The sequence below is a fragment of the Falco naumanni genome, chromosome 4 (genome assembly GCF_017639655.2).
Source record: "Falco naumanni isolate bFalNau1 chromosome 4, bFalNau1.pat, whole genome shotgun sequence".
Lineage (NCBI taxonomy): Eukaryota > Metazoa > Chordata > Aves > Falconiformes > Falconidae > Falco > Falco naumanni.
The window spans coordinates 45681446-45703747 of NC_054057.1; the positions used below are offsets into that span (position 1 = coordinate 45681446).

Genomic DNA, 22302 nt, shown 5'->3' on the forward strand with positions numbered 1-22302 from the left:
AGCTCTCCTCATAGATTTTGCACAAAGTACTGGAGCAGGTGGGTTATTCCCAACAGGATTTTTTGCAACAATTAACATCAGGACTGAAGAGCTGTACGTTGTACACAAACCACTGTGCAACATGCAGGCAGTCCAGAAGGAGTGCTGGGGTCTGAGAATGAGATTTTGTCAGAAACCCTCATCATCTTACCAAAGCCCAAAATCCATCAACAACGACCTTCACTCACCTCCCCAACAAGTGGAACAATACGTGTAGCGCACCGAGGCCACGGCAGGGGACGTTAGCCCAAATACAGTCACAGCCGCATGCTGTTTTCAAAAGTGAAAGAACAGAGTGACCACGTCTCAAGGCACTGAGCTGGATTTATTTGACCATATCAGTATCAAACTAGAAATCATCTGTTTAAGACCATGTGTTAGACAAGAGCAGCATTAAATATCAGATGTATGAAAAAGAGACTGTGCTTCAGGAAAGATTCAGTGTACAACATACATAGTATGCCATTTTAACGCAAATGCTTATAAAGAGTCATCCTAAGCATCAAAGAAAGTTTTATAAAAGTTTACGTTCTCATCCCATGGGATGTACAGAACTATGCAGTTTACATAGTTTTACTATCATCCAAAACATCATGTTTCAAATGTACGAGGCACAGCAAGAACAATAATACAATTCCATTTCCATAGGAACATAAACACAGCTTGTCACTTCTGACACGCTTTCCAAACCATAGCACTCACGACAATTACACGTGTACAATTTTTGAAGTATTAAGAAGCATGAGTCTGGAGCCTGCCCACTGTTACCAATTGGGAATAACATTTGATCGACCCTTGAAAACTACTCAAGATACCCTTGCAGTAGCTGTAACACAGGAAGCCACTGCCATGCTTTCTCAGGGCCAGCTTGCTGTGCCATTCCCAAAGATAACCAACACTGCCAGTGAAGGATTACCTCCACCCACAAAGGGGGACAGTGCCCTGATTAGCTCTGACAGCCCAGGGAAGATGCAAAGTTAAAACACATCTTTAATCAAGTGATGCTTTGGCTCCAGAGATAGCTGATAGAAATTAGCTCTGCTTAAGAGAGGCCCTGATTTCCATTAAGCATGACCAGAGACTGGTCAAGCCTCAAAGACAAAACAAGACTGAACCACTCTTTAACTGGTTAAATCAAGAACTTTTTTTTTTTTTTTTTAAGGTTTCCTCTAAGGACAGCTTAGAGAGACTGAATCTTACAGCCCACATGCTCAATTACTCTTATTCTTTTTCATGGAAGTACTTGCAAGCAATATATATATTATAAGTTTTATAAAAGTGCAAGGCCCAGCACAGGAAGATATCCTGGATTAAGACATCCCAGCAGTGTTCTTTTTGCCATCTTCTTGTTGGTCAACCAACAAATGCACAAAGGTCATTGCTTGGGATCAGCTTATCAGAGCCCCTAAGGGTTTAGCTTAACCATCTGTGCAATTAAACACTATTCACATTTGACAGCCTACAATGGCAATATTTTTATGTACAAATTTGAAAATCAAGTCTTAAAATCCATTTTTAAGAGGTAGAGGTCCATTTCTGACCTGCCAACATAAAATGTTACTGGGTCAGTTGTATTCTAAGGCTGGTGGTCCCCTAACAATATTGAAGTAACCAGCTAGAGCTCCAAGGTCTATGTAGAGTGATCTTTGCCTCTTTAGCAGGTCCGACTCTTCCATACTCCCAGTACACAACGAGGAATCTAAAAAGAAAAGAGAAAAAGCATGTCATTGTTGCACAAACAGCCACACTAGTTCTGTTTCATGGTTGTAGACACTACAACCAATATTTGCTTTTATCTATCTGTGGTTTAGAAAGCTTCATTTTTAAGGACAACATAACATAAACCTCATGTAAAATAAAATAAAATAAAAGACAACAAATCAATCCACAACACTAGTGCAAAGAAAATTAAGCAGCTTGCTACTGAAAACTCCAAGTGTGTTCAACTATTTAAAAAAAAAACCTCCCTCAGCTGGGACAGCTAGGCAGAGCTTCCTGATCCATCGAGCTATAGTGCTAAGGGAGAGTTTGATGCAAGAAAAAACCCCAACTGCTAACTTTCTGCCAGCTGAGAATTCCCCTTCATTATAAAGCAATTTTAATCTAAACAGATAATATCCTCTTTAAGTCACTGGGTGTGACAATACCGAATAAATACGGGACCATCAGTCTCAAGATTTTTTTTTTTTCCTTTTAAATCAAGGTCTGAAGAAACCAGACCTAGTTTGCAACAGCAGAACTCCCCTGAATACTTGTATAATGACTGTCCTGGAATCTCAAACACCTAAAGTTTCAGTTTAATGCTCAAGTATTTTTTCATCTTCAAAAGAATTGATCCAGATGGCCTGAGCCAGTCAAAGGGTTATGCACCCACAAAGCAAAATCCAGAAGGAGCAATGCCATTCTAGATGCAAAGGCTGTGATCAATTTAAATGCCAAGTGGATTTGTTGCAACAATTATGCATTACAGCACACAAAACTTTGCATAGGTATCTTTTCAAATACTTACCACAATCAAATAAACCACTTGTCTGGGGTCAGTTTTTAAATGCCCTTTGTTAGGCCTCTCCTAACATATTTTAGACAGAACAAAAGCATTTTGAAGTCTGTTAATAGGCTGCTGGCACTAAATCTCCCTTGGGCTTGGTATTATCTGAGGACACACTGAGTTTCCTAACTGGTTCGTGTATTATCCTTCATAAAGCACTTATTAATGCACAAGAACTATGTTCTATTCTACAGTCATTTTTGGTTTTAAAATGAAAGGCTTGTACTGCTGACACTCAACAATACTACAGTTATGGTTTTGTGTGTATCTTTTTCTTTGAGAAGGCAAAAAGCTTTGGATTTGGTGGTCGTGGTGGTTGTTGGACTTTTTATTTTGTTGTTGTTAACAAATCACTAGTGTCAATAAAACACCGCTACTGCTGTGGCAAATGAAGGCAATTTAGGACAGCAACCTACACTTTGCAAAGTGCCCTGAATGACTGCCAGGGCTTTTTCATGAGCCAGCCTTTCTGGAGCTGCAGAATTCACGCTGTTCTTCCCCTGCTGAAGTCAATGGGCATTTTACGTAACACTTAATGAGCTCCGGGTCTGATCTCATCTGATTGGGATTTTTACTGGTCTCTTTCCAGCAGCTTTTTGAGTTTCGTTTGTTTCTAAACACTCACTCAAATCAAGTTTTGACACAAAGTAAAATCTACAAGGTGCAAGGTAAGTAAACCGGATACCATTACCTGTAATGTTTTCTGGCAACTGCAGCTCCTTCCTCGCGAGTAGTCTTTTCCTTTCAAACAGCGCTGAGTCCAGGCTCTGGCACCGCGGCTGCTCTTCTGGGGGTGGGTGTAAGGCTCCGTGTTTCAGTAAGTCTGCTGCAGACAGCCTATGATGAGGATTCCTTTCTAGAGCTGCTTCTAGCAACTCTCTCATGGAAGTGCTGCAGTCTTCAGCTATGTCCTCTAAGGGGGGCGCTTGCTTGTGTATCTGTTGGAATAAAAAGACCGTTGAAACAGTTATTCCATAAAACAATGGAAGGGGAAGTCACAGATAACCACGAGTGGTCTGGGAATTCCCCACTTACAACTCATCACCTCCCTAAGCTGGGCTGGTCAGTTACAACAGAACATGTAACTGCACAAAAATCCACCTTTTCAAATTCAAATTTTATCATAAATTTAAAAACTCAAATCAACGCCAGGCAAGCCTAAAATCTGGTGCGATGTAAATTTACCAGATTTCTGTACACACTGGAAGAATCAGAGAATTAAATTTGTGAGACTCCAGTTTTTATCTGCAACTCCTAGGCAAAACAGACAAGTAGAACACAGGTGGGCTTGTTTCAATCAAGTTTCACACTGTTCTAACACCATCCTTGCAGTACACCGAAGGCCTGTAAATGGTAACACAAACCACAGAGATGACACCAGCTCAGCCTCTGTCTTCCCCTAAACACTCAAACCCCCACTTCTTCCCTCCTTCCCCTGAAGCAAAAAGTATGATATCATCTCTCTGACAAAGATTTTGATAGTTTTTATATGACTGGAGCTTTCCAAACAAGGCTACTTTAAACCCTTCAACTGAAACTGAGCTATGGCTTTGCTAAGGACACTTACAATATAGAGGTAGGATGGATATGCAGAACGAGGATATCTGTTCACCCAGGGCGGGATGCCAGTTTGCATATGAATAATAGTAGCTCCCATACTGTAGATATCTGCTTTTGTTGTGTGGCCTCTGCAGAGGATAACTTCAGGGCTCATGTAAATCTGGGAAGAACAGTCAAAAAAAAGATTAATCAATAGAGGGAAACAACAGGCAAAGACAAATTGTGACATTTTGTGATCCAGGAAACCCCCCTCTAAAGGGATGCACCCCACTAGCACCTGCAGCCTAAAGACCAAGCACCACCTAGAAAATACAATTTTTTTCTGCTCTGCACATTACCACAATCACAGAGATTTTCTGGTCTGGCACCTGGACAAACTCATATTCCAGGTTTGCTCTCTCCAGACAGGCCACAGCTCAGTGGCTATGGGACTTCGCTCAGCTGTGAGAGGCTGAGGTTCAGGCCATAACTCTGCTTCGTTCAGTTGGGTAGCAGGAACCTCATCCTTCCACAGCAAAAGAAGCAAGGTGCCTGAATTGCCAGTTTATTTTGTGGGGCACTGCTGGGACCGCTCCATTCTGCCTGAACAACATGGGCGCGTGCTAGGCTAAAGAGAGAGGGTGACCCCCACTGCTAGCCACCCAGCTGGGGGTAGGAGTCCATTCTCTCACATCCCTTGCATTGGATACTACACAACTCTTCTGAGAACTGACAGATGCACACTTTCCTGCCTTACTTACTCTTCTCCTCTCAACCCTTCTCCAATAACCTGCATGTTGGGGCATCATCCTAAGAAATGGGATAGTGCGGAACAAGCCAGGTTTAAGGCAATGCATAAATTAAAAGTCAGGTCTCTTATGTCCTGCTGCATGCCCTTTCCACCTGGTTACCCCCAGAGCAGCTATTTTGAGGCAAGCATCCCTCTTCCACCCTGCGGGGTTTTTTTAACCAAAAATTCTAATCTCATCTAAACCAAAATACAGTCTCCACCCAAACATTTCACTGAAACATTTGGATTTGTCAAGACCCTGAAGAAGGATCTGGTGGGAAGCTCCTGCCAGCTACAGGCAGCTGGGAACCAGACAGGCAGGATGGCAGTGGCACACCCCGCGGCTGGCAGGAGCTGCCAGCACAGCTCTGCCCCCACCACTGGCCCAGGGAGCAGGTTTCAACACCGTGTGGGCACAGCCCAACACACCAGGTTAGCAAGCCACCCTATTTGCTGCTGGTTTCTACTTTTCCCTCACCCAATTTCCCTCTAAAGGAGCCAAACAGAACTTTAATTAGTTCAAGTCATCCTGCCACAAAGAATCACATTAAAAGCTATTAACTGACACAAGAGCAGGAAGTTAAGTCATCATCACATGGGTTTACTGCTTATTACCATAGATAGAGCACAGCTGTAGGGCTCAGGCAAATTCTGAGGAGTATTTCCCAGTAAATCACATATGATACCTGCAAACAGAGCTTCCAACTGGAAGCATGTGCAAAGGTTCAGCAGGCATCTACAGCTGCTACTTACTCCTATCACTGCTTTCCTCAGGGCTAAGATAGAACAAGTACATCTGCACCTGCCACCTTTAAAGTCTCTTAAGGAGCAAAGAACAGAATTTATACTTTTGTTAAAAAAAAAAAAAAAAAAAAACAAAAAACCACACACAAAAAAAAAGGCATTAGCAAATACAGGCAACTTGAGTGAAAGTTGCATAAACAAAAAGCAGCTGCCTTGCTGAGGAAGAAAGAATGCTGGAACAAGAACCTGTCTGCAGTTATAGTCAAAGTGTAAAAATCGTCAAGATGCACCTCCACTGCACAAGGACAAAAAGCAAAAGTTAGATGTGCACCAATGCTATGATTTCAGACTGATTTAGACTAGCCTAAACCTACCAAAACAGGCAGCACAAGCTCTGAATACTTTCCCATTCTCACTCCTTCCTACTGCGGGGCTGGCACTTGTCTGCCATTCAGACCAGAGACATAACCCAGCTAAAAACCAGTCCTTTTCTTCATGCTGTACTAGTTTTAGTTTAGCATTCCTGCAAATGAATTACACCTTCCACATTTAATAAAACTTAACAGACAACTTTTTTTCTCCCCTCAGATAGTTTTAACTGAAGCTTACATATTTTAACAGTGACAGAAACATAACAAAGCATAGCAAATACCTAGCAAATATATTTCCTGCAGAGCAGTTTCATCACAACCCTAGTATACTGTGTCGCATGCCTTGTGCACACACTGTTCAGAAAAGCCAGGTTTGTCATGCTACACCAACTAAATAAAATTTAACTCTCTTTCAATCATTCTGCCCAGAATTGCAACTATTCATTTTCATAAACACAAAGAAGATTCACTACGTTCAGACCACCTGTGCTATAGACACAAATAGAAACCCTACCCCCCCAAACAAGAACATGCACAGGAGAAAGGTAACTCCAACTGCCACTTCCTTTGTGGACACGAGTCCCTGCCAATACCAGGTGTAAGAGAAATCAGCCAGTCCACAGGCACGACGCTGCATGGTGGTGATAGAGCCCTAACAAGGGGTTGCACAACCACATGCAGAAACAACACTCCTGGACAGCTGCACCACTTCTTAAGGCTGCATTATAGAGGGTGAAAAACTCAGGAGGACTTTGGAGAACCAAAATCTTACTTTGAAAAAAATCAAGAAAGCCAGCACAATAAAGACTGTAGAGCACATTTGTGGGTGACTGGATTCGGCACCCCACAAGGCTGAAAAAAGGCACTGTGGACAGGAAGATGCCTAGGAGGAAGACTGTGAGCAGAAAAACCTATACGCTAGCATTCATGATGCTCCTGTAAGTCTGTCACTGGTATTCGAAAATCTCCTTTCCCAGTGCCCTCTCTGCAACCTTACTTCTGGCCTGTGATGCTGCGACAGAGCAGCAGGACTGCTGGTTCCAAGGACTGGCTACCTGTCCCCTGAGACAGCAAACACCAAGCACTGCCACGTTTCACAGTTGTGGAGATTATCCGCTTTCTGAAGACATGACCGCAGATGCTCAACAGTGTGGAATAATTTTCTCCCTACTAAATCAAGAACTAAGTGTTTTTCACAGTAGGTCAGTCCTCCAACTAGACGTGGATCATCACCAGTCCACTCCACAAACCTGGAAATTTCCTGTTTACACACATCTCCATCCTTGTGAAATACCTTACCACAGTCTTCAATTAATTCCCACCATTTTTCTTATTCTCATTAACATCACACAAAAGCCCCTTAAACAAAAAACTTCAAACTAAACCAAAACAACCCCCCCACAAAGCATGTACATTAAACGCCAGAAAGCATGTTGCTTCCAGTACAGTAAGCATTTTAAGCTTTTAATTCCCCTGACTAGAAAGACAGTGAAAACAAATGTTCAAGGATTTTCCCAAATATCTTGGAAAAAAATAAACAAACAAGCCTAATGTTCTGTGAAATCTTGGTTTATCCTACCCTTCCAAGGAGTTAAATACTTTTTGTCAGTTATACAAGTATCTCCTCTAAACACTGTGCTGTGGAAGACTATCAAAATTGTAAGCACCAACATTTCAGCTGAAGCGTTTCCTGTAAACAACTTCCTCCAGCAACACAGAGCACACAAACCCACATTTGCAGCAACTATCCAAGCTACTTGCTGCTGCCTGGTTGTTTGCTAAAGCACCAGCCCTGGAAACACCTTGGCATGATTGTAGCCCAAATGGTGTGCAGGACCTCAGTGCACGTTCAGAGTCAAAGTTATAGAGAACGTTTAAAAGGCCTCCACCTCCATCACTGTAATGTCTAAGCAAGTTTAATAAATAAATCAACTGTGCCATACATAACCCCCAAAGGACAAGTGCATTACATGTAGATGGGGAAAAGGGCTTAGAAATGCTAAGGGATTAAACCCAGAGGTCTGTAATTTCTGCAGTTTCAAAGGAGGAATCAAACTACTGTGTTGGGCAGGTCACCCCAGTTCATAACTGGTATCTCAGAAGAAATCTTTGCTAGAACAAAGAACAAATTCCTGTCTGAAGTGTCTCTGACCAGCAGCTGATCCACTGCAAACAACCTTCTTTTGACTTCAGTGAACCCTGATTTCTCTTTGACTTCATATTTAATAATCTAACAAACGGGACTGCAGAGAAAGTGACATGGCTTTCAAAGTGTAACACCTGATCCTCTATTCTGCACGTTGAAATTAAAAATATAATTGAGATTATATTGATGTTTGTTTGTAACTTTTTGAGAAGTTATTACAAAACTCTTTTGCCCAAACTTCTACCCTCAAACTCCACATTTGAGCCTAAGCATCACAACCATGGCAGTAACACAGCATAAGGGCTTTTGTCCCTTCAGCTTCTTACCTCTGTTCCTCTAAGGTCTTTGGGGTAGTAAATGTCTCCGGTCATTTGAACACTTAGGCCAAAATCCACCAAAACAGCCTTAGTTGACATAAAGACAATGTTGCTTGCTAAAAGAAAAGCAAAAATAACAGCATGTAAGTTTCTAGCATGTTTGGCATTTATTCTACAGCATGCCTGTTTCATTTGGATGTTAGCCTGAAAAGGGAGATTAGCACAACCAGCCTCTATAGCTGACAGTCCCTCTCCTACCCAAAACGGGCCTGTTAGTGATTGGGTCCAATTTTAAAATCACACCTTAAAAATCAAACTGGAATGGCTTATGTAAAAGAAGAATCAACATTTGGTCATTTTCCAGAGAGAGTGAGAGGCTGAGGATAAGGGATGAAGGTGGAAGACTGGTAGGCACCTCGGCACAGTGAGGCTTGCCCTGAAGATGTTTTATGGTCTCCAAGGTGAAGAGCATGCTGTGCAGGTCTGGCTATAAACAACATAACTGTTGGTCACCAAGAAGTTTCTCTCCACTAATGATTTAAAAGAAGACAGAAGCAGAAAGTAACTGAGGCCCCTCCACAGCAGCCACACCAGCCTCCTGCATGGGTCAGCAAGAGCAGCTCAGTGTGACAACAGAGCACAGACTATGGCTGCAAAAGTAATAAAAGACACAGTGTTCCAAAATCCCACTGAATTGCAGCAGTATCCAGGAGCTTTCCTTTCACTTTCCTTCATAACACTCGGCCTAAGGCACAACTTTGTACTCAAGAGGCTTTCTTTGCAGTTGTATTTCCAATCAAATACTTAGGAAGGTAGTGCTCCGTGTAAGCCCTGAGAAATTCCTGTTTGCCGTTTCAGAAGACGTGGATGAATGAAGTCTCCAAGTTACACAACAGAAATGCATTTTTGCCCAGAGGAAACCGTGTGTCATTTTCTGTCCTGACAGTGCCCATCCTGACCCGCCGGTGGCAAGACGCAGGTCTGATTTCAGCAGCACTGACTCCTGAAGCAATACTTCGCGCAGCTGCCTCCTTACCACTGCTATGAAACTACGTACATGAATCTGTAATTTTAGGGGTACCTTTGAAGATACGGATTTTAAACACCACATAAAGGACGGTGCAGAGGGCCAGACTACCACAGCGCAGCAGGCTCTGCTGCCTGTTCGGGACCACACCAGCCCCAGCTTCGGCTGGTTTTGGACTGAAGTTCCACCCCCTACCAAATAGCCTCATGATTTAACCGCTTTCCAGCCAAGGGCTAAAATGAGTAGCAGCGCCAAAATGCTCCAGAGAGCCAACAGAAAGCCCTCCTCCCTTCCTGGCTCAGGGCAGTCTTTCTGTCAGCGAAATCCTCTCCTGGGCCAGCAGGACAGACTCAATGGCAGCCCATGCAGCAAGGAAGAAATCGGGGATGGTCAGGAACGGCCTTTTCTATTGAATTCGGCCTGGTGAGGGAAGACACACACCTCGACTCGCTAGAGTGGAGGGCACAGCTGCCATTAAGGGCCTGCCCCCCTCACACAAAGCGCAGGCTGCAGGCGGGTGCGTGGCCTGGCAGCCATCGGCCAGCTCCACCCCAGCTCCTGCCCTCCATCCCACAGTGCTGAAAAAGGCTGGGAGAAGCAAAACGCACTCACATCCACCACATTCACAACAGGCTGGTTCTCCTATCCACTATCAAAGATGTAGTGGGATGGGTTCTGGCTGATCTGGTTTTTAAACCATTTAATCAATGTCACTGTTACTGCCAATTACGATAAACCCATCGGAAAGGCTCTTACCACAAGCGAGAAAGCACAACTAAGGGGAAAATAAAGCGGTTTTATAGTTGTCAGAATCTCAAAGGTTTACATCTAAAGTACTGACCTGTATCAACTACAAAAAATATGCAAAACAGATTTAAAAAAATAGCAATTCCTGATAATCATCTTCTGTCAAACTATTTATTTTAACTCTTTGGTTTGAATAATTCTAGTTTAAACTCTCACGTTTAGCAAAAATGAACTCACAGAAGAGATACATCTTCATTAGAAGTACTGTTACTAGAAAGGCAGAATTTATCTGTGGGGGAAGGTAATGCTGGGAGAAAGGGGGAAGGTAATGCTGGGAGAAATGGTATTTTAAATTAAATTTTAAAGCCATTTGATATTAATGTATTTAATTTAGGTTTAATATCAACGTATTTTGATTATTTATAAATGTTAATACCCAGAGCTTTTGAAAAGCAAATATATAATAAAATTTGTTTAAATTTAAAAAACCACACCAGTACAAATTATGTATTTAGTTCTCAAGTGTCTCAAACTGAGTAACAGCCACGCAGAAACATAAAAACTAAAAGAAGGTGCAAGTGGAAGGTGGGCATGGAAGCACTCAAGATGAATTTACATAGAAAGAGCGAAGCTTCTAGCTTAACATAGACTGATAATTTCTCTCATTCTGTTCAGGTTTTTATTTCAAATTGAGTTGCTCAAGAAAGGCAAAGGAACTATGACTTTCAAATAATCTTCTCCACTGAGTGTATTAATGAAAAGCGTAAAGATCAATTATTTACGCTATTAATGAATAGCATAAATAACAGGACCTGACCTTGTCCTTTTTTAAGATTATCCATCCCTCCCTCCTCGAGATGCAAGGCTACATGCCCCAGTGGAGTCCTAGGATCTCCACTGGAGTCCCAGTCCAGCCTGGACTAGAAAGCATCCCAAGGAATCACACATACGTACGTTTGATATCATGATGGATAATCCGCTTGGAGTGGAGAAAGTCAAGTCCTTTCAGAATATGCTTTGTCACCCAAATGATTTCAAATTCTCTCATAGGACCACAACTCTCCAGCTTTTCCATGACAGATCCTCCCTCTCCAGCTTCCATGAAGAGATGGATCGTCTCATCCCACAAAATGGCACCATATAATTCAGCAATGTTTTCGTGACGGAAACATGCCTGTATTTCAACATCCGATGGTTTGAACTGTTCCACTGGAACCTAAAACATTGAAACAAAACCACAAAAAAGCAGCTCAAAAACCAAGTTATCCATACTGACACTAGCTGTCCTATAGATTAAAATGGAAGGAGGAAGCAAAGCACTCCTATGCACTTGTTAAAATACAGAGCTTTATTTTGATGCTGTGACTTGTTCTTCCTTTCTGGTTGAGATACACCCTGTTTAAAGCTGAGAGAGTTTCTGGAATCATGCCCAAATAAAAAGTGCAAACTTCCAGAAAAAGCAATGTAGCAAGAGTTATTCCTGTCAGAACCCAGTGGTTACGCAAAAGCTCTATGCAAACTTCCTGGTTAGGGAGATAAAAATCCACCACTTTTTCCATTAGCTTTGCGCAGTCTCATCTGCTCTACAAGAACTATACACCCACCTGACACATGGATCAGTGCTCAGCACAGTCTACAGACCAGCCATGCTCAGGGCCACCACTGACCTCAACTCAACCCTTATCAGCACTGTTTTACAGCTTACAAGAAATGAAACCTCTCTCAAAGCGAGCACCTGGCAAGCACTATATTTCTTGAAAAAAGTACTGATGGCAGATTGCTAAGCCAATAAAAGCAGTGTTTGCTTACACATGGAAAGGCTACTACCACTGCTTTTATTCTCCTCCCCTCAGACTTGTGGCTGTAAACCAAGTAAGAGGCTAATATTTTCATTGCAATGAGAAATACTATTTATATTTTCAGAAGCATCAGGATGTTTTAATTCTGCAGCAGGTTATGCAATCTGTCCCCACGTGGATACGTTGGCTGCAAGGGAAGGACATACAACTGTCTTTCCAACTTTTTCACACACAGAAGTAATACAGGTACTTATTCACGAGCTGGTATATATAGAGCAGTGTCCCAGCTGAGCTTTTACTGGCCCTAAATATTTACCGCTCAATTCAGAATAGTATGTGGAAAAGTAAAGTTGAAAGAAAATGTTGGCTTGCATGTAAATAGGGAGGGTGCTTAACAGTTTTCTTGAAACATCTCACAGCCTTAAACTCAGTCAGTGCCCAAAACATAATGAGAGTTGCACATAAGCTGGGCCCTCACGTACATTAACGCCATTGGGAGTGAAGAAAACTTAAGTCTCAGGATCACAGTTAAAGGACAAGATCCTAAAACCACCTGCAGCAATGGGGTTTTGCCATCATGTTCAGCAGGCATGTGATCTCACGCTAGTTATTTTACCACGAGTACAGCAGGACAAGTAGAAAGCTGTCTACCTCGGCACCACAGCTCATGTGGCAGTTACACAGGCTTCCAGATACTTTCAAAATGCAGAAATTTTTGCAGTCTCAGAGCCAAAAAATTAAAACAAACTAACAATTAAAAACGTGCATTTTTCCTACCTTGTGTAGCCCAGCAAAACCAAGATGATCATCAGCCTAACAGTAGAATTTGATGCAGACATATTTGAAAATATACTTTATGTACTATGTCATAAAATATTTGCTCAGAGAGAAAAATACTCAACTAACATACCAGTTTGCATGCCATTCTTTTCTTGGTTTCTCTGTCTTGGGCTAAGTACACCTTCCCAAAAGCACCCCGAGGAATAAAATCAGAGCCAATGTTCCTGTAAGTCAGCTTCCACGGAAACAGAAGAACATCCGAGTCAATTTGATAGCGCCCATTCTTGGGTGTGATCTGTGGAGTTGAAAAAACCACAATCAAATAAAAAGAACCCACAATGAAGTTAAAACTACTCCAAGCCTAATTAATTATATACATGTAGTGAGAAAGAAAAAAATTCATATATACGTGCACGATGCATGCAATCTATTCAGCAGTCTTTATTTAGAAACACCAAATGGGAACAGCATGTGAGGTGTGGCATTCAATCACAGCCCAGGCATCCACGTTTCTCTCTAGTGACTAACTTACCAAGTGTAAGTTGCAATTAATTGTCTTGAAACAACAACAACAGCAGCTGGGTTAATGAAATTACCCACCTCTTCTTATTAGATTTACCTGCACATGTTTGTCCTTCCTGTAATCTGCTAACTTGTTATGCCACATACCTGTTACTCACAAGCTATCTTACATGATGTGAGCAAGAGTTTCAGCATTTCCTAATATCACATGTACTGCTAGGGGAATATATTTTGATTTTCCATCTTGTTTCTGCTGCTAAGTAAAAGATCAAAGAAGTCTGCCACGATTTTACCAGCTACCTTCTAGTTTTATACTATAGTTAAAAAAAAAAAAAGAATAGGAAGCACACTGTCCATTTTTGGTAGGTAACGTTGGGAGCTTTCATCCTTTATATCATCAACAAGGCAAGGAGGGCTCCTCCAGGAAGCAATTCAGAGCATCTAAGTCAGTATCTTGTTCTAAATCTTCCCTCTGCAAATGTCAGAGAGACACCAAACTCCTGACTACAGCCATGTGAGTACTGCTTGAGGTTTGATGTTATTTCTTCAGCCTCTTAATATTCTCGCAGCTAAAGAATTAATCTTTCCTGTGAATATGCTTTTAAGTAATTCGGGTATATACAGTACTGTCAGTACCTGGAGTATGATTAACCTACTTAGAGCTACTTTATTGAAATCCTTGAATATATGTAAAAGCATATCAAGGATATTTATCACTTCACATCTGTCACATGGCCTCACATACCGAGCTCTTCAGCTACATTTTTTAAGATAACAGCATATTAGGAAGATGATTTGGTTTAGATTTCTTTTTAAGATGTAACACAATCTTTTTGTGCTTTAACCACCTTCATGTTTTTCAATTGGGAAAGTAACTTCTTGGCTGCTAAAGCTGTCATCTATGACTAGTATGTACACGAAATAAGTTCATTCTTCAAAGTTCTTAATTTTGAGGATGATAAGTTCTTAACTATTGAGGGGCGGTATCTTTTATTAAAGGTATTTTGCTTAGGAGACGCAGAATGAGCCTTCCCTCTACTTATCAGAACCAAGCTAAAGCCTAGTAATCCATACATTTTGCCTGCTCGCTTCTGCATTTCAAGGGGTTGAGACTAGCTAATCCATAGGGGTTACACCTATCCTGGAAAGAAACACTGACTGAGTGGAGCAGACTTGCTGAGGGAGAGCGCAACAACCACCACACAGGAGGTTTTCAGGACTAGTTCCTAGCCTGCTCATGGAGTGAATGCTCATTTGTGGCTGTAACGCATCCTCCAGCTTCAGTTTCAAATGAAAGAAATCCAGTTTGTGTGCTCCAAGACCCTTTGTGATGCAAGCCACAGTGTGGGTCACCAGGCAATCAGCAACACTCCTGATCCTAACTAAAATGCTGTAGATATTTACAATGGAGATGCACTTGCTGAAATGCACATACAGGTAATGTCCTGCCTCCAGTCCTCAGCTGCTTAATGGGATCACATGCACCTAATAGTACTTGGTTCACAGCAATTGTATGTATCTGTAGAAACAACATGCAAGCAAAACAACCACGAGTATGTAGAACAGTGTCTATCCTAAGTATAGGAAACATTTAATACTCCTAGGTGTCATTTCAACATTAGAGTTTAAAACTGACTCTTTTGCAATACTCCTTCCAAATCAGAATAAGGTGATACTCTGTACTATTTCAAACCCCAGTAACCAGTAGGACTCAAGCAACAAATGTTCACATATAAAACATATTACATGCAAGATATTTAAGTTGATAGAAGCAGAACGCTTTAAGAAAATACAGCAGCAGCACAAATATATTTGAATAAACTTCCCTTTCATAATTGCTTCCAGAGTAACTGATTTTCAATAGAAGTCCAATGACCCTAATATCTACAGGTGCTTATAGAACACAATTTTAGGGAAAAAATGAACATATCTCTAAGCAATGGATCTATACTTGAATTCAGCAGTGTGTGATATCATATAATATTGTAGCTCTGAAAGTCACAGTTCATACTATATGCTTTTTCTCCTTATCTTGCTTTTTTACACTTTGTGAAGATAAAGTGAATTCAGTAACTACACCAAAATAGATCCTAGACTTTTAATTGGGAGTTTTTCATAATGAACTCTTTACTGCATGAAGTAAAGGCACTGGGAAACCCTTAGCATCTCCTGAACCTCTAAGCCATCATAGTTGTGGCTTTTGCTTTTTTACTATGCATCTTAAGTTTGTATTGGGAAATTTTTTGTAATTTCAAGGGATACCAAGAGCCTGTTAACCTATAGTCAACCTTTCTAAACAACAGTCCTTTCTCCATAGCTGCCTGAGCCTGCATGGGCTAGACTTGATGACTTCAGAGATCCCCTCCATTCCCCAGTTTGCACAAAGAACAACAGCCTAACTGTTACTCCTGGGACTGGGGGTGATCTTCGTTTAGGTTCAGTAAAACCTGCTAACTCCTAAGGTTTACTAATTTTCAAGTGAAAAGAAGAGAGACATACCATATTCAGGAGGATTCCAGATTCTTGCTGTCTGCATCCTTTAAATTGTTTTGCAGTGTTAGATACCTGATTTGCAAAAGCAAGCAGGTCTTCCACAGTCCCGTATTTGACAGAGGACATCAAAGAAACCTCCCTTTCACAAAACAGTAAAGATTCTGTACGTTCTTCATTTTGATTTGACTCTTCACACATTGTAAGTAAGCTGTCTTTATAGACTGCAAGGTCTCCACCTGGATAAAGGTTTTCCATGATGTCTATCACCTCAGACATATTTAAATTAGTTAGCAACAAGTCAATCTCCTCTTTGCTATCACTCCCCGTGCTCATATACTCCATTACTGTCCACTTTGCAAAACCACTCCTGCAAAAAAACAAACAAACAAACCTGAAAACACTTTTCATCTAAATTTTTTTTAGCAAATGAATGTTTTAGAAAGAAAAGAAGCGTGGTGATAGACAGCTCATCATTACACAGTTAAGATTTAAAATTATTAATTTGTATTATGAAGAAAATAATAATTAGTAGACTGGATGAAGAGGAAATGGAGAAAAAGTCTTTGCTAATGAAATTCTATTTAGAAGTTATTAGTGAACTTCCTCTGTCACTCATTCTTGGAATTTACTTTGATAAAGCTTTTTATTAAAGGAACTGGCACAGTAAGGTAGCACGAACTAGTTATATTTTGCTGGATATGCAAAAATAAGGAGCAACCTCAATAAAAATGAAGAAATTCATTACTTGGAAATGAACGACAGAAATAGATATAAACATACTCAATTAGTTTATCCCTAAGTTTTTATGAGCAATTTATGCGATGTGTCCAGGAAAAGGAGAAGGTCATGGAGCAAGATCATTCCACTAGTAATAAGCACCTATTAGTATCGTTGCATAAAGCACAAGTAAGTCACCACCTGAGATACACGAACCATCATTTTTGCAAATACTTGATCAGAACTAGACTTGAACTGAAATTTTCACCAGTTTCAGAAGACAATCAGAAATTGAGTTATCATAAAAGCTTTGAAGCACTTTCCAGCAGTCTGTTCTGCCCTCACTAGTCCTAACAAAAATTTTTGAAGATAAATCTTGACCATTTTGCTGAAGTGGACTTTCACTACAAAACTGGTTTCAACTTCTCATAAAGTCCCTTCCTATCTCAGGTTCCTACTTTAAGTCAGAGTTACTCTATTCATGTTAGAAACATACGCAAGGTCGGTCATTAAAATACTTATACAAATAGTTTTCAATATGCGAAAGTCTAGAACACTTACCTTGTATTTATCCAGGTTACATCACACAAAACCATCAATAATGTCTCAATATAATCCCTAAAGTCATCATGTTTCTTGAACCTGTATTTACCACCGATGATAATTTCACAGCGTTCTGTAGTAGTCTATTAAAAAAAGCAAAACAAATAAAGCCATGGCATACCAGCTCAGGCAGAAGGACTGGTTTATACTCATATGACCATTTGCTTCACAGACTTCACGGAAAGGAAAACTAGTAATCACAAGGCTGAGATAACAGGGGATTTTCTGCAGAAAAAGATGACAGCTCAGAAAAGAATCAAGCTACTGCATGATCATTCAGATTTCCAAGCAGTAGTGAAAAATAGTTTTTCCATGGTTAGATCCTGAGTTTTATTCTCCCTGCCTCACACTTACCAATAGCAGAGAAGGATCTCCTTTTTCTCTAGCAAAACCCAGTAGAGCATGCCCTATTTAGAGAGCTCTCATTTCCCTTTTTTATAATCCACTGCAATCATGTACTCTGAGCAAAAGATAACATCCAAACAAAAAGATACTTCCAAAAAAAAACCCAACCAAACCCCAAAAAAGAGGAAAAGAAAAAGGAAAAAGAAAAGCAGCAAGCTCACAACCCATTTATCTCAAGGTCCAGCAGCAGACTGTCCCCTGAGGACACGAAGCAATGCCATTTACCCAGGTACAGTTTCTGGTTATGATCATTATCTTTCTTACCCTCCCCACAAGGATGTGGAAGCTTTGCGGCACATATTTCTCATGGGTTAGAGTATTTACGTCAGCAATAACGTTGAAGAAAACCGAGTAAAATGATGCGGCTGACTTGGCAAAGAAACTCTGACCACGTGCAGCGAGATTGAAAGGCAGGACAGGACAGCTCAGCAGATGCTGCATAGGAGGAAAAGGCAAGGGGAGTGCCTGCGGTGCAACGCGCTCCTTTTCAAAACCCCAGGGTGACAGTGGCAGAGCACCACTGTGCCCCCCGAAGACAGACACAACAGACACAACGACTTTCACCAGCACTCTACACCAGTTCACCCAGCCTCCAGTCAGCCTGATGGCACCCCTAGCATCAGGGCAGCCAGGCAGGAAACCTTGCAGTCACTAGCACTACTTGAGTGGGGAGCACCCAGGCTTTGTATTCGGGGTGCTGAGCGAGGTCAGGGTTTTCCAGCCTACACAAGAAATAAAAGATGCTAGGGGTGTTTCCTAACACTTAGCATATCATTTTCCTGCTCTATGCCCAAGCTGAAGGCTGTTAACAAAGCCCGAAGATGTTTATTATAAATGAGATTTCTGTTTTCCCCCACAGCAGGACTTCTACTAGTTGCCTTTTTTTTTAGTGCTGAATTAGTGGTGGTAGAGAGAAGAAGCAGTCCAGTCATAAAAGGAACCAAGAAACTGCATGCACAAAGTGAGGTAAAGTTAGAAACTAGTCCTGAGGGACTTTCTGAAGAAAAACATGAGCCTCTAGATGCTCTAGTCTTTTGTGGATAAAGGCAAGTACATACCACGATTAAATTAATTCACTCTCTGATAATGTTTTCATGCATAAGGCTTCTGCACAGTTAGGACAAAATGCAGCTTTCTGTAAGTACCAGCTCTGCTCTGTTCCTCAAAATGTTCCCAAACTACAGTGCAATACTAATAATACTCTTGACAGTTTCACTACTACCCAAAAAAGTAACTAAGTATTAAATGTTTACATAAAGAGAACAGTGTCTAGTCCACCTAAAGCTGATTTTTTAAATGATGCAGCAATATATATATTTCCACCACTGGCAAAAATGGTGTACATTTGCCAACAGGGAATTCATTCTTCCTCTTTATTCCTAAATCCTGTACTAGTATCTGTGGTGGACACTCAAGTAATGTTCTAAATCATTCCATACAAACCAGGTACACAGAGAAATTACATCACTAAGTATGCTTTGCTTAAGTTCTCAGTTAAAAAAGTGGTTTTACATGCAGTGGAAAAATAAAACTAAATATAAGCACTTAAGTCATCTGCTAAAGCACAAGACTCTTTCTCCAGTTCTACCATTATTTCAACATCATCACATGAGTAATTTCCAAGCCAAAGGTTTATTTCTCTATTTATCATGAGTGGCTTTTCCTTAAACCCCTTCTCCTGAGAAGTGTGCTGCTTCAGAGCATCCTTCTATCCACCATGTTAAACTAAGAGTAACCAGATACCGGACTTCTGAGCCTCTGTGGGATTTTTCTGTGTCAAAAATCAACAAATCAAGAAAACAAACAAAACTTACAATAATTTTTTTTTAAAAGACAAAATTAAAAAAAAAAAGACACCTAACCAAAAACTGCACAGACTGGCTTAACAAAATCATATACATATAATAAAGGTTTCTCGTGCTGCTTTCAGGGAATAATTTTCTGGTCTAAATAGCAAGTAATTGTCCACCAGTGATGAAAAAAACCCTCCTTATTTGTTTTTAAGCAAAGTTATCAACAAACCTTGAAAAACACAATCCCCTTGGGAGAAAAAAAAAAAGTTCTGCTGTTGAGGGACAAAGAATATCAACAACTTCAACTCCACCTCATTTCAGATTTTCACTTGAGAAAAAGAACCCCCCCCCGAACCTCCCGGCGCTGACAGTGGCAAAGAGCCCCCCCCCCGCGCTGCGCCCCCCCCTCCGGCAGCCCCGGGGCCAGCGCAGGTGCTACGGAGCGACGGACCCCGCGGCAGCTGAGCGCAGCCGGACACCGCTACAGCCCCCGCACCCCATCCGCTGCCGCCAGCCGCCTCCGCCGCGGCGCAGCCCCGTGCCGTGCCACCGGGGCTCTCCGGCCCCTCTCCCCAGCGCTGCCCGCCGCCCGCGCCCCCCGTCCCCGCTTACCCGCGGAGCGCCGGGAGAGGCCGCGCGCCCGCCCGCAGCCAGCGCCGGGGCCACTCGGCCGGGTCCCGCGGGAAACTCCCGGGGGCGGGGAAGGGCGCAGGTAGCGCCGCCCGCCCTGCCGAGGGCGGGGCACCGGGGCGGCCCCGGCCGAGGTTTCCATTTCGTTTCCTGGAAGGCGGGAGCGAGCGCCGCCCTGCCCCGGGCGCACGGAGCGCGGCCCCGCCGGCAGCTGCCTGTGGCTGGCGGCCCCGGGATGCGCTCCCGCTGCCCCCGCCTTCCCCCGCGCACCGAGCGGGCGCCCCACCAGCCTCCCGTGCACGCCTGGTTTCAGCGTTATCTGAATAAAGCTTCCGCTGAAGCTCCGGTGGAATTTAGGACAACAACGCGAAGGATTTGTCAGTGGCAGTAGGATTAAAATACTCTGGGCAACAGTGGCGTGAACTTGGTCATTGCTAAAATTGGGCAGGACTACACTTTATTTCTCATCCAAATGGCAGTGACTCTGGTGGGACTGCTGCCCCACTGCTCCTCTTCAGTGAATCGGTTTTCAACCACAGAAGTGGCACCTCTCGATCACCAAAACAAGCTGCCGCAACACTAGGACCTGATGAGCTGGACCTGTCTCAAGGTCTCGTGAGACACCAACTGTATTCTCTGTTTTATTATGTGCACAAATGACTATTTGCTTACTGAAGTCAGTGGCAAAACTTTCGTTATAAAGATTCAGGACACTCACTCACCTTAGGCTTCAGTGTTTATTACCAGTATATACAACTCCTTTTCCTGGTTACGTTACCAGATGGACTGACTCCCTTCTTTGAAGGTTTTCTGTTTGCTACCTCTCCTATGTTGTTCAGAATTGTCCAAAGTATGGCACAAATAATATTCTGAAATGTGCAGGCATTCAGACAGACTCACTACCTGATTTTGTTCTCCTTAGCATTGTAACTTAGTATGTGGAACACTGCTAGCAGAGTTAATGCCAGTTCATACGTGGTTTCTTTTCCAAAATACACAGCAGACAAATATATTGGCAAACCTCCATGAAGAAAGATGTGTCATCATCTCTGTTGAGGTTGACCTTGTTCACGTGCATTACTCTGTGCGTTTGCTAAGAAATGTCTGTGAAAAAAATGCAAGAAAGCTGAAGATGATTAAAGGGAAAAAAAAAAAAAACAGTAAGGAAATTAAGGGGATTGAGGAAGAAGGTAGGTTACAGAGAGGTAAAAAGAAGAGAGGCCAGGCCAAGGAGAGGGTGGAATTGGCAGCACCTTGAGAGTGGGAGGGTAAGCGTGAGTAATGCATCCTTAACATGTAGCAGCTCTCACGCTAGTTCTCTTTCAGGAACTTGCATGGGTTATTATTTTTTTCTAAATGCACAATTAATTTTAATGAAACCATTTTCTTTTTTTAGATCAGCCTCAAAGGGGAAAAGAGGAGGAGTTTCTCTTCCCTCCACATCAATGAGTTTAAGAAGGACAAGTCATAGGATTCCAGAGGAAACTCGCCATGGAGAGATGGAGGAAACACAAGTTTCTGCTCCATGACATGCATACGTAGGATATAAATTGCAGTATTTTAAAAGCAGTCTACTCTGTCTTCAGGATTATCCTGGGATACAAACCCAAGATCATTAGGTCACTGCAATTACTTACACACCCTGACTTACCAGGAGGCTACCAAGAGTAAAGCTCTGCAGTGAAGACCTGCTAATGCATGAAGTAGCCACGTGGCCCCTGACGTACACTACAGACGCTCCCACAGTTCTTACCTAAGTGACTGTTTTTAAATACTAAGGAAAACAATATCTTCTTCAGTCTGTACCTGGGGAACCATGCTGTAGGCCGAACCATGCTCTAGGCCTGCGCCTGCTTCCCGGGCTCCCTGCAGCTGAGCCCTAACCGCTGCACTCCTGGTCCCGCAGGACGTGCACGCTGACTCCTCTGCAGCCACTCTGCATTCGCGCCCCTGGCATGGGACCAGGCAATCGTTCCATTTCCCCTCCTCAAATAGCCAGCCTGCCAAAAGCGAGATTCCAGCCTCCGTGATCCCGGCCGCCGGCCCCTTGGGGCTCACGTCTCTGCCCACCTTCGCCCTGCTGTCCCCGGCTGGCGGGGTGGACGCGAGCAGTGCCCGCGGGCACTGGCGGCTGGGCTCGCAGGGGGCCAGGGCCGCCGTGCGCCTCCTCGCTCGGGGCAGGCAGCTGCCCGCACCCACCGCCTCGGCCCGGCCGGGTCGGATCCCCACGCCAGCTCGCACACGCCTCGGCGGCAGCAGCCGCCCTTCCCGGCCCGGCAAACGTCGCGGGCG

General features: G+C 42.7%; 1 protein-coding gene across 3 annotated transcripts; it reads right to left on the reverse strand.

The window, feature by feature from the left end:
* Positions 1 to 345: 345 nt before the first annotated feature.
* Positions 346 to 22301, reverse strand: MAP3K8 (mitogen-activated protein kinase kinase kinase 8). 3 transcript variants are annotated; one of them, XM_040589494.1, is made up of 10 exons: positions 22081 to 22301; positions 19993 to 21114; positions 17141 to 17265; positions 15869 to 16229; positions 12978 to 13142; positions 11223 to 11484; positions 8504 to 8610; positions 4155 to 4307; positions 3279 to 3525; positions 346 to 1738 (listed from the first exon to the last, which is right to left on the reverse strand). In XM_040589494.1, the coding sequence occupies exons 3-10, from the start codon at positions 17173 to 17175 to the stop codon at positions 1605 to 1607; spliced, it is 1464 nt and encodes a 487-aa protein (XP_040445428.1). In that variant the 5' UTR covers positions 17176 to 17265; positions 19993 to 21114; positions 22081 to 22301; the 3' UTR covers positions 346 to 1604. The 3 variants fall into 3 exon arrangements, with proteins under 3 accessions (XP_040445428.1, XP_040445427.1, XP_040445426.1); XM_040589493.1 differs by having other exon boundaries at positions 21817 to 22301; XM_040589492.1 differs by having other exon boundaries at positions 19993 to 22301.
* Between the last annotated feature and the right edge of the window lies 1 nt (position 22302).

Excerpts from the sequence above, each read along its gene's own strand:
- MAP3K8 (XM_040589494.1), bottom strand. The coding sequence starts at position 17,175 with ATGGTTTTGTGTGATGTAACCTGGATAAATACAAG. Across the intron at positions 13,143-15,868 it reads CTGGAATCCTCCTGAATATG|ATCACACCCAAGAATGGGCG; the intron begins GTATGTCTCTCT and ends TCAACTCCACAG. Across the intron at positions 3,526-4,154 it reads ATCCATCCTACCTCTATATT|ATACACAAGCAAGCGCCCCC; the intron begins GTAAGTGTCCTT and ends TTATTCCAACAG.